This window comes from Glossina fuscipes, unplaced genomic scaffold, assembly GCF_014805625.2.
Source record: "Glossina fuscipes isolate IAEA_lab_2018 unplaced genomic scaffold, Yale_Gfus_2 28, whole genome shotgun sequence".
NCBI lineage: Eukaryota > Metazoa > Arthropoda > Insecta > Diptera > Glossinidae > Glossina > Glossina fuscipes.
The window spans coordinates 13,161,844-13,174,986 of record NW_023998423.1 but is presented as its reverse complement, the minus strand read 5'-3'; the positions used below and the strand labels follow the sequence as shown (position 1 = coordinate 13,174,986).

Genomic DNA, 13,143 nt, shown 5'->3' with positions numbered 1-13,143 from the left:
TTATTCGCTTTTAATACTAGAAATGTCCGAACCTAACCCTCTGTTCTCCAATTTATACAAATTTATTAACTCCCTTCTCGCTCTTATGCTTAATGATCTAATTTCATTAACTTTCTCTTTTTCCCTCATCTCTCATGAAAACTTCTTTAGATAAGCACTAAAGAGAAGAGTGTTAAAAGTGTCTCTAACGCATCCATCAATCTATTTGCATTAAACCGAAAATACTAACTTCTCGACGTATGTACAATGTAGGAAATGATAAGCTGCTACAGCAACGAAAAAAAAGGAAAAAAAATGTCTTTTTTATTTTGGAAAAAGAATCAAATATCAGCTAAATATAATATAAAAAAACAGTCATATACGAAAGTTTGTAATTTTATATATACGAAACTGTAAAACACATTAGAAAAGCAGAATTGTAAGCAACGCAATAGCGCTGAATAACTGAAATGGCGTCATCGCAATGGCAGTTTTATTGACATTAAAAACGTAAGAAGCTTCAGATGCGCTTTTATCTTGCGATCTTACTACAGAAACATAGCTACAATGTATGTATACCAGTCGCTTAAACACATATACAGACGCACACACATACTGTGTATACAATTGCATTGGTTGCTTAAGTAACAAAATACTCAACAATGAATGCATGGAGTCTTTTCGTTTAGCCTTTCGTTCACTCCGTCTAACTTACACAACGAATCCGTACTTAATAGTGCGATTCAACAAAAATCTCAATCAAAACGGATTTCTTTTTTAATGTTCATGCGTACACTACCATTTACGAATGTGTATGGATGTGTGTGTGCGTAAAATAATCCAACAAAAATTTACACAAACAATTTTGTTTTAGCACTTGAAGCTCTTTAAAGTTTTTCGTTTTTTTTTTTTCTATTTTTTTTTTTTTTTTTTTTTTTTATGACCCTACTAAAGAGTTATATTGATAGCAACAAGACTTAGTTGCTTCTTCAAACTCGGTTGCACGTTTTTGATTGCCGACTTAACTATCATATAAATGCAAATGAGATGATCAGGTTCTCTATATTTTCAACAGATTTCAAATTTGTATCTTTCAAGCAATAAAAGATAAAAAAAAGATAAAAAGAAATCAAAACTCTGCCGCACACACACAGTTACAAAGAAATGCGAAGTAGTTTTATATAAGATTTTTATACAATTTAATGCAAGAAACTTTACTTTGTTGCTTGCAAAGTGTTATATAAACAATAATTCTATTGGCCGCAGAACTCTTGATAAGCACTTTGGAAAACCGCAATTGTCATAAGTATATGCATATGTAATGTGCCTATAATGAACAACAATATGTACATACATATATATGTATATATGTATGTATGTATATATATATATATATATATATATGTGTGTGTGTGTGTGTGGGGAGGGAGAGGGAATATTTATTAAACTGACCATTTTCGCTAATTAATTACATTAGAAACAATTTGCAATTTGATAACGCGGTTTCTGTGTAATGAACTGTGGTTCTCCTTGTTGTGTACATATGTATGCGTAACAATAACACGTTTATGCATCGTGTTACTTATGCAAACAAGGACATGACCTCAACATCTAGTTTAATTGTAATTGCAACACATTTAGCTAAATGCACACACAAGTGAATCGGATGGGGATCCGTACATGTGTCTATGAAATTGGTTATGCTTTCCTAGTGAATAAAAAAATTAGAAAGACACCTTCCATCTCCTTCTAAAGATGTGAGATATATATTTTAAGATTTAAGAAATCATATTACATTTAATTTATGCTATTGTGAATACTTTCGACGATAATCGTCGTACGCCCATCGCTGATGGACAGGAAAGCATTCGTTTTGTCATGACGCTTGGAAGACCCTAAGGAAAGGAACCATGAAAGACCCTGCAAAGCATATATATTTTGAATCAGCATGAAATTCTTAAGTCATGCCTTTCCGTCTGCTTCTGGTCGTTAAGATATCAACTTCAAATTTTTCAGCAAGCATTAGGGGGTTCTTTCACGTGGGTTTGTTTTCCGAATCGGTTAAAGGACAGGCCCACAGTAAAGCATAAACTGGAGGCATCGCCGATTCTTTAAGCAAAAATTTGTGAGGTTTTGCTCATTACAAAAACATAGATATATGAAATTTCTATAATTCTCATTATTCGGTGGACGCGGTCGATTTTTGTCGGTCGGTTGTTGTACAGACACTATAGGATCCCCCGTAAAGTATAAATGACAATTTTTATCGCTCTATCAATTTTAGGATATGAATTTTTTTGCTTTTGAAAGCGCAGGTGTTCTAAGTTTCGGTGTTGATGCGCTCTGACTAATTTTGCAAATCTTCAACAGCAACCTACCTGCGATAACTTTGCAAGTTTTTTCCAAATTAAATCCGGCGGTTTCATATCTACCTCTAGGAGAACATTTACCACAGACACTACATAGACGGACGGACAGACCGACATTTAGAGACACCGGCAACTGAACCCACAACAAATATATATGATTGAGGGCATCCCTCAAGCTTCAAGCTGTGTGTAGCAAATGTTTTGACAAAAGGAACATATCCCCACTTAGCTGTGATGGGCATAAAAAAAAAACAGTGTATGAAGATGCCAAATAAATGATGGCTTTTCATGACCACGTTTACAGGATGTGAGAACTACTACTATGGAGCAATCTTCAACGTGAAGTATTAAAAATGAAACGCTTTTGCTATAGTCGACCTTTACATTCTTTTGTCAAAACAAGGCTCAGAGGTTAGACACACAAATGTATAGCCAGACATCAGGCAAACTGGTAACCGAACGGAAGGAATAATTCTGAATAGATTGGTATGATAAGAGATGGGTTTACCGCAAAGCCTTCTTTCTGAGTGTTCCAGGCATCTGCGAAAACGTATGATCTGCTGGCGTAACTACAGGGATATGAAAAAAAGCAAAAAGCAAATACTATTTAAGCTTACTAATGCCGTAAACTTTAGTAAATATCTTAGCAAAAAGGCATCTTTCAAACTTTAATCGTCCGGTCGAAAACCAAATGAAGCCATCAATTCCCACAGCAATGCCGAGGATAGTAGTGAGTTTTTTTTTTTGAACGAAGTAGAATAGAAGGAAGGGAAAGTACTTTGTGTAAATGTAATTTGATGATTGTGGGATAAACAAAATATTTTGATTGCAGAAAGGAAGTCATCGTTTTAATCAGCCAAATGAAAAGAGAAAGTTGGAGGGCTCTCCGTTTGCCTTTGCTTGCTTGTTTGAGTTTACTGAACTGTCAAAGTTTTTTATTTAACAACTTTGATGAAAAGTAAAACGTTAAAAAAAAATAGCTTAATTAATATCTAGTCTATCTTATGGCTCTGAATTATGTTATTTGATGATATTTCAAAATTTTTAAATTAAATTCCAATCATCGAAATCAGTTTTTCGCATCTACTACTAGACGACGGTAGTATACTATTGTTGCCATACGGATTGTAACCCTTTAAATATACTTCAAAATAATTGCCATAAGGGTTTAAACTTGTATCGAACAGTCATTCTAAAAGACGTTAATTTAAACAATTGCTATTTAGCAGACGTGGACTGTACCAAATTCGTTCATAGATTATTGCAAAATATTTTCAAAAAACATGTAGAATCAAAAGCTTAATGAATGTATTTGAAAATGAAGCTTTACAGCAGTAAATCCAGCAAGCTCGCGCAGGGGACAAAAATTCTTCTGATTTAGGATATATTCAAGAGGGCTTAAAGCAATAGCTTGGTGGCAGGCATAAAAGCATGGATTTGAAATTTGGTAGACCATAAGACCATTTATTTAGTATGCGCAACATAGGTCAATGAGACTTTACAGACTACTCTGCAATATATTAAACATTTTTTTGCTTAGCCTCCATGCACATTAACGACTGTGCTTACCTCTATTTAGGCGTATCCAACCAATCAGGTGTCTGCATATTAAGGGAATTAGAAAAAGCATTAAGAAATGAATGTCGAACATAGAATTCAGACGAGACATTTCAGCTTAGCTAGTCTTACCATTTTAAAGAAAAGGAAATTTAAACATTTCACTTACGAAGCTTCTCAAACGAACAGTTGATCAATGCTATTTAGTTATCTCGATAGGATAAAGAGCCAACATAAACATGAATATAACCCAAAATTTTGGAAAGAAAAGGTAAAAGAACACTTAAGGTAAAACACTAAGATATTTTATTACTTCGTTCAGGAGGATCGTGCGCGAGGATCACTTGAGTAGATGGAAAATTGAAAATGATTTTCTCAATAACTGATAAATGCGGAGAAATAATGCCACAATCCAAATCGATCCAAATCGCTGGATCATATAATAGGTGTTCACGGTGTTTTTGCCACCAAATGGTGTTGATGCCTGCATATCGGGCCACACTCACTTGACTGCCTCAAACGAACATGTGCTTAAAAGATGACATTTCAACGTACATGTTGTGTCTTTATGATTGAAATATCTGAAGAAATACACTATGTATGCGTGTGTGTTCTGTGTTTTACTATAAAAAACGTAAAACATGCAAGAACATGTCGAAAGATTTGTCAAGTGTACGATGAGAATGCAGTGAATGAAGAACCCAGGGATGGTTTGCTCGATGCGATGTCGAAAAAATCGATGAAATTTTCCCACTGGCGGGACAAGATCGGCAAGCAAGCCGCCAGCCAATAGCGTAGGCGCCAAACATTAACCACATGACTATTTGGAATCATTTGAAAAGCGTAGAGACTACCAAAAGACGCTCGAAAGAAGACCAAAAAACTGCGGAGACCTTTTGACCCTTAGAAAATAATCGAATTTAAAGTGAAGGCCCTCACAGTTCGACTTAAAGCACATATGGCTTCTTGTTTATTTTTGCTATTTTTTCTTTCTTTTTTTTTTTTTATCAAATTTCCAACACAAACTGTTCTCCAAAGGAAATATTTACAAATTTCAATTTGTATTTATGTTCTTCTCTCATAACTTCGCCCCCTTTGCATTACATCAAATGGCATCCGTTGATGATGACCAGCATCATACTTCTCGTTGCATATATATATATATATATATATATATTCGTCATCGTCATCGGAGAGACAGGCCAAAAATTAAAAAAAAAAAGGTTGGGGGGCAAAAAAAAAAAAAAGAAGTAAATAACAAGAAAAAGCAGCTATATCAGCATCATTATCACCATGAGGTCGGTCATGTGGTGGTATGAACATTTATGTCTGATTAGCACCGTGTGATAATTGAATTTTTGGTCTATTTGCTCAGTCAACTCTAACCAAACACGGCGACGACGATAGCGAACAACCATTGAAACATATGGTAGACAATCTGCCACATTCACTAGCTGATGATGGATAAATGAGTTTTACCAGACATATATCTACCCCCAAAAAAACCGTAGCTATTAACAAATGCATGCACAAACGTCTACATATATATATGTGTGTATGTACATATATATAGATGTAGAAAAATAAATTAAAATGAAATATTTCAACAGATTTTCATAAGCGTAGAAAGAGTGAAAATTCCAATTTTATGGTTTTAAAAAAAAATCTATATATAAATAAATAAATAACGTTGTTATAGATGTGTACAGATGTGTATAGAAAAACACTATTTAATTTTTTTTTCTTTTTTTTTTTTGTATAAAATATCAAATAAATGCACAAATCAATGGCATATGGTGTCGCCTGCACAATCCGCGCTTAAATGGGGGAAAAAAAATCATTAAATAAAAGAAAATACTTATAATTCAAATAAACAACGCATAATGACATTAAATTATGATGGCATTGCCTTATTTGTACTTCTTCCTCTTCTCTTCTATGTATTTACATGAATGAAACAACAGTTTATTAAATTCTTTCTAATCTAAAAAACAAACAATAATTGTTGTATGCGGTTTGGCAGCACATTTACAACATTAACCAAACAATAATCCACAGAGAAGAGAGTGTTGTGGATACAAATGCTGCCCATAGAAGCATATGTCGGCGATTACAAATAATATGCATGTAGTGGTTACTGAATAGCTAGTTAATCAGTTTGAAATTGCAACGATTTGAAATAAAACAGGTGAGAGATAACCATATTCGCACTCAGAGTCCAATCTTATTTGCTTACCCAAAACAATTTCGTATTGTTTAATAAAATTACAAACCATATGAGTGAGTGTAGCATGTGTGCGATTAAAGTAAAAATATTTATTTATGCATAATACAATACATTACGTACGAATAAATCTGCAGGATATGATTTAAAAAAAAAAAAAAAAACAACAGAGTAACCAGAGGATCATATTATGCGCATATTTACACCCACATTACAATATTTTTATTAATTTAAAATTTTAAAATATCTAAAGAATATTATACACGCTATACAACTTCTGGTACATGGGTATATTAAGCTTGTGTCGATATATGCAGCATCCAGAAGAATCTGAGATTCTTGCCTGTCCATCTGTCCGTCTTATTTTCTTACGTTCAACCTAGAGACCACAAGTTTTAAGATATTTCGATGAAATTTGGTACACTAATGTGCCTTAGCCCAAACAGGAACGCTTTTGGAAATGGCTCGCTTCGGATCACTTTTCCACCCACTTCCCATGCAGGGCATTATTTTAAAAAGTGAAAAATTATAGGGTGGCATAAACTATTTAATGTTGAGCCATGACACTCTATAGTGTTTTCATTTGTTACGCCCTTTACCGAACGATGAGGGGTATATTCGTTTTGTCAAGACATTTACAACGCCAAGAAGGAAGTAACAGACAACATATATATACTCTCGAGATCAGCATCAAATAAATTCTAAATCGATTTAAGCTTGTCCGTGTGTCCGTCTTTTTAATTTCGGTTGTAAACATTCTCTTAGCCCCAAAAATGGGTCAAATCGATCGAAGGACACGCCCACAGCATCAAGTGAACTGAGAACACTCCTGTTTTTCAAAAGGAATAAAAAAATTGGATGTTTGCCCATTGCGCATAAACTATAGCAGATAAATGTACGAAATTGTGCAACATATTCAATGGGCGATGCCGTAGTACCTGTAGAAATTTGAGAAAGATCGACCGCATCCACCCAATGTTATCAAGTACGTTTTTTCCAGTACGCTTACAACGCGCAAAGTCAAGCTTCAAAAACCCCATAAAGTATATGAATTCTTGATCAGTTTCAACCTCGGAATGGACCTAAGCATGTCCGTCTGTTCGTCTGCCATCTGCCCTACTGTCTAGAGTATGTGGTAAACATTCTCCCGTTCGTAAAAGTGTAGATCGCCTACAAATTTGCCAAAAGAATTTGAAAATGATCTAAACCAGTCAAACGGCACGCCGCTCGCCTATGCCACAAAAGCGTTGAACAACTTTCCATTCCGTATGTTCCGTGTTTTTGCTTGTACAACACATATACCATAAAAGTTCCCACTTTCCCATTCTGAAAGATTGAAAAATCCAACCTTGCCCGCCCAATATCGTAGAATATGAAAACGACCAAAAATAATTTCTTCACTTCTTCTTTAGCACCTTTTACATTATTACGATCTGACTTATCTATTTTCTTCTAAAGACGACTTCTATTTTTCTTGTTACAAGATTTCTTCCCAATTAGCTTTTCACAGCCCACTCATCTCTTCAAATCCTTTTATTTTGAACTTCAGCACAAGAGATTTTTTAAGAAAATATTAACCCAACACATCATGGCTTCAGTTATATTTAATTTACTTTTAACACACTTAGTTTGCAGGATTGTGCTCCATAAATCCTTTTATTTGATGTTCATATTAAAGAGTGTTATTATGAAAAAGGATAATGCGTCATTTTGTGGCGCCCGCCATACTTAATGCGGAATACGGCATTATAAATTGTCGTATTGTGTTCGCTTACCTCTGTTATTTGGCATCAATTTCAAGCGGATCGTGCAGAAAAGGCTACCATACAACACCGCGATGTTTGCCGTATTCCATGCAAAATTAACATCCTTAGCTTGTCTTTTTCTGCTCTCCTTTTATTTGATACCCTTATCAATAAAATTGTAAAAAAAGGGAAGCACGTCATCTTGTAGCCGCTGCTATTTAGATTATACAGAAAATTTTATTGTCACACCGTGTATTGTTGTTATAGCAAGGAAAGGTATGTGCACAATTTCAGCAGCTGAAATGCCTAAAATATTGATTGACGGCTTCCTTTCTTTCACACGTTTTCGCGACTGTCTGTAAAGTTGCAATCTCGGTGTAACTAAAGGTGAGTGAGAAATTTCATCTTGATTCAATATGTGGCAGCACACGCAATATGGATTGGAGATTTGTAGGCCGACGGGAAAACGAATTAAAGAAAGGCTTATGAAGATCTAATTAAATATTTGGGAAGCTTCGACTCTTTCTCCATCATTCTCTTTCTCCATCATTCTCTTTCTCCATCATTCTCTCTCTCTCTCTCTCTCTCTCTCTCTCTCTTTCTCTCTCTCTCTCCCGCTCTCTCTCCCTCTCTCTCTCGCTCTCTCTCTCTCCCTCTCCCTCTCCCTCCCACCCTTTCTCTGTCTCCCTCTCCCTCTCTCGCCCCTTCTCCCTCTTTCTCTCTCTCTCTCTCTCTCTTTCTCTGTCCAAAAGTTTTCATTATTACTACGTTGATCCAGATGCCTGGTAAAACTTTATGGCCATGAATATGCCGCTTCGGTTTCGACAGGGATGGCTCTTCCGGACTAATCCATGACTTTTTGCACTTGGTTTTGCCATGGTTGAGCCACTTTTTATCGCCAGCAATACGCTATAGAAAAATCTTTTTTTTTGCCTGGCAACGAATTCCCTCCACCTGGATGTGTCCCGTCGTATGTAAACGTCTAAAAACAGTTGACTCATCAATTACTAAGCTGCTCGAATTGTATTCCTTCAGAGTTTGAGTTAGGTTTTCGTCCAATAAGTCCTACACTTCATTCGAACTTCAAACTTTCTTGGTCCCCCAAGCCATTGTCAAATCATCAAATTTGATACCAAAACCAACAATTGGGATACGACGAAGCTGCATTTTCGTAAGCTTTCAAAAGTGTTTGATGGGCTTTAGCAAGCAGATCTCTTTAAATGTAACAACAAAAGAAATGAAAGTCAAAAATGTAATTTTAAGCGTTCCATGATTAGCGTCTGCATGCACTGCACTGAATTAGTCAGTGACACTAAATGGGAGACTGTTATCTTATGTCGAAAAAGGTCAAAGTAAAAACACAAAAGGTTGTTTATATTGAATAGTGTAGTCGCAATAACAAACATATCTGTAAGAGAGAAGCCTTGACAGTAATCCTGCTATAGGAAATTTCAATCTCTCTAATTATTTGGTGACTATTGAACTATCATGGCTTGTATAAACTTACTCAAACGTAATTATTCCTTATGAAAACAATATTTTAGTTATCCATTCCACAAGAAGTGACAGAATTTTATCTTAAGGCCTTAAAAGCTTAATATCAATGACTCTGAATTCAATCTATTCGTTTTGATTGAATTGAGAGAGAGAGAGAGAGAGAAAGAGAGGGATGAAAATTTTGATTTTACCTTTATCATCAATATTTCTCTAAATCGTCCATAATTAATATAATAATTGTTTGATTATATGAATGATGAGTCATTTCCTTATGAACTGATGTAATTGAACCAGCAAAGCTATAGTAAATAATACTATGCGATGCCGAAATAATGCGCTCTCAAATTGCGAATGTTACCAGCTTGCAACAGATGAACGCAATTGAACTCACATGATCGAATATATTGTGTGTATATGTGTAAACTAATCTTGTCCATGACTACTCGTTTATAATGGACATGACACATGCATAATGGCAGTTGACAAATGCATATGACCTTCTCTACATTCGGTTGATATACCTAACTATATATGTTTGTATATGAGTTGCAAGCATTTGCATCGACCGGCACGGGCATATGCAATTCACCCATTTAAAACAATAATAAAGTGTAAAGGCGTTATTTGTAGTGTTTTATGCATAGGCGAAAACTGACGATAATAACAAATTTCTAACATTTTCAACAAATATTTGATAGCTAATTAGATCAAAGCATTCACATAGGGGGGCAATGTTGGAAAAGAAGTCAATACTAATGACTCTGAACAAAGAATCGAGAAAAATTTACGCGGTATTCGAAATAAATTGCTTCGAAAGAAATTAATGGGTGAACGTAATATGAACGCGTGATGGTGTTAATTATTGCATCGTATATATCTAAACAAATAGCAATTGAGGTGACGACTGAAATCAGATGAAGGTGCGAAATAATTAAAATGCATTAAATAGTTCAAACCATTGGTGTATGGCAGAACAGTATAAGTCGCAATTTTAGAATTTCAATATATATATATTTTTTTTAATTTTCTATAATTTATGCATATATATATACTTTTTTTTTCAGGCACAAACTTTATGGGTGTAGCTGTTCATGAGTTTGGTCATTCTTTAGGTTTGGGTCATTCATCCGATCAAAATGCTATCATGTACCCCTGGTATCAGGGCTATGAGGTAGATGTTAATTTACCCGACGATGATCGTTTGGCGATACAAGAGCTATACGGTTCAAAAGTAAAAGCATGGGGTCCTTATAAGCCACAGCCAAGGCCAACTACTACTACAACTACGACGACAACAACGACAACGACGACAACTACAACCACTGCGCGTCCTTTGGTATATTATCCGCAGCAACGTCAGTATCCCGATTACCGTCACAATTATCCACCATATCCATCATACCCGAATGAACCCTACGATCCAAGACGCACTGGATCCCGTCACCATCATCATCAGCAGCAACATCAAACGCAAAGGCCGTATTATCCGGAAGCACCTGTTGCCACCAGTACGACAAGGCGGCCAAGGCCACGCACTGAAGCACCACAACGTAACCCCTATAGGCCTACCAAAACCTGGCAACATCATTACAATATATATCCAACCAAACCACGTAAACTAAAACCGGATAATTGTCTAACTACGTACGACGCCATCTCCATGATAAGAAGAGAACTATTCATATTTCGCGGCCAGGTAAGGGTGAGAAGAGATTTTTCAAATATCTCTGATTTATTAATATGACGGTATTTTAGTTCCTGTGGCGTATTGGTGAACGTGGTTTATACCCTGGATATCCGACAGAGACTCGCCGTTTGTGGACTTCGTTGCCTGAAAACTTTGTAAAAATTGATGCTGTTTTTGAAAATCGTGAACGGAAAATTGTATTTTTCATAGGCAAGTACAATTTTAAGAACATATATACTTTAGCTAAAGGGAGGCGATACAGTGTAAGGTCGTAAACTTATCTGCAACGTAAAACGTTGCATTCATATGCATTAAAATTCCATAATTAATTCATTGAAGCCAGTAAATACTTGCTAAACGATTTCACAGAAAAACTATTCAAGAAGATTAGATTATAAAATTATTTATTGAATGCGAAAAATTATTTTCCAAGAGTAAAAAACGATCCTTCCTAATACTCTCCACGCATCAGCGACAAGAAGACATTACCCGAAAGAAGCATATCGGAATGTAATTTTAAAAATTTCTTCTGTTATTCGGCAAATTAATAATCGAGAGCTCAATGACATTTAAAGACTAAAGGAGGAATAAGCTTCAATGACTCTAATCATTCTTCAAGAAATTTCATATTCATAAAGCGTGACCAATGTAGATATAACAATGAGCTTTTAACCCGTTCGGGTTCTTTTGTAAACATTTAAATGGCATTGTAAAATTTAATCTCATAATCGGATTCGTTTAAGAACATCAAACTAGTGCTTTTTAATAACCGCAATCTGACGATATCGTACTTGAATGAAATTAACTAAAATCAAACGCAAGCTTATCGTTAAATAGGCTACGGCAATAGAAATTGGATCCAAATTTGTTTCCATAACCTTCACTTCCGACTTAAATCAACGCAAATAAAAAAAAAAAAGCATTTTTTTTTTTCAAAATTCTAAGACGTTAACGCTGCAACAAGCAGATTAAATGATTTCGTTTCGATCATCGAAAAGCGTCATGCGTTTTTTTCCGCATGCCCATCTTTCTGAAATCCCAACTGGGTGGTCTGTTTTTTCATTCATCAACTAAATCATGGTAAGAATGCCCTCTTGAACCTAAACATAGGGTTTTGTGCTACTTGGAAAAGGTAAAAATTGAATGGATTATAAGAAAGCATTTCGAATTTCCTGGCTTTTGCTTGAAGCTTACGACGTAGAATGTCGAGAGGAACGAAAATCATCTTGCTATCCTTCTATTACTCTCCACCCTTCATCTATTTCTTCCTCGACCTATTTACTAACACTAAGTCTTCTTTTCTTGTATTTATTTACTATCACTAAGTTTTCAGTTAAGCAGCCATTAAAGAGCTTCTTTTTGTATTTTACTTTATTGTTTTCGCGAAAAAAACTTTACTTTATTCACGTTTTTTTTTTTCAGGACGTTTATACTACGTTTTCGATTCGGTAACTTTGGTAAGAGGCTATCCACAACCTCTTACATCGCTTGGTTTGCCGCATAGTCTGACTTCGATTGATGCCGCTTTCGTATGGGGCCACAATAACCGCACTTATCTATTTAGTGGGACTTTGTATTGGCGTCTAGATGACGATACCGGCCGCGTTGAATTGGATTATCCTCGAGATCTTTCAATATGGGCTGGCATTGGCTATAATATTGATGCCGCCTTCCAGTACACAAATCGCAAAACTTACTTCTTTAAGGGTCTGGGCTATTGGGAATTTAATGATGACTTGATGCGTGTAGCTCATACCAAACCTAAGTTATCAGCTCGCAAATGGATGAATTGCCCGCGGCGGGCTAATGATGTCGATGAAGAACAAACGTGGACAGCACCATTAATATCAGAACATAATGACACCGATACGAACACAACGGCGCTAGCTTCAAAGCGAGCCTCATCAACATTCTTAATCCTAATAAGTTGTTTTATTGTATTATTACAAGAGTTTTACGGTGGTTGTGCAATACGAAGATAAGTTTAATATTTTGTACGCAATATAAAAGAAGGAGAAACATTTAGCTATATAAATTATAATATATATATATGAATATATATATATATATATATATATATATATA

At 35.3% G+C, this 13,143-nt stretch overlaps 1 protein-coding gene across 4 annotated transcripts in view; it reads left to right on the top strand.

The window, feature by feature from the left end:
* LOC119636673 (matrix metalloproteinase-2) overlaps positions 1-13,117 on the top strand; it is a 394,606-nt gene extending 381,489 nt beyond the window's left edge. For 3 of the 4 annotated variants that reach the window (XM_038032207.1, XM_038032205.1, XM_038032206.1), the window contains exons 5-7: positions 10,436-11,067; positions 11,127-11,268; positions 12,481-13,116. In XM_038032207.1, the coding sequence (XP_037888135.1) occupies positions 10,436-11,067; positions 11,127-11,268; positions 12,481-13,040 (1,334 nt within the window). In that variant the 3' untranslated portion in view covers positions 13,041-13,116. Of the gene's footprint in view, positions 1-10,435; positions 11,068-11,126; positions 11,269-12,480 lie in introns of all 4 variants that reach the window. The other variant, XM_038032204.1, reaches the window with a different exon arrangement.
* The last annotated feature ends 26 nt before the right edge of the window (positions 13,118-13,143 follow it).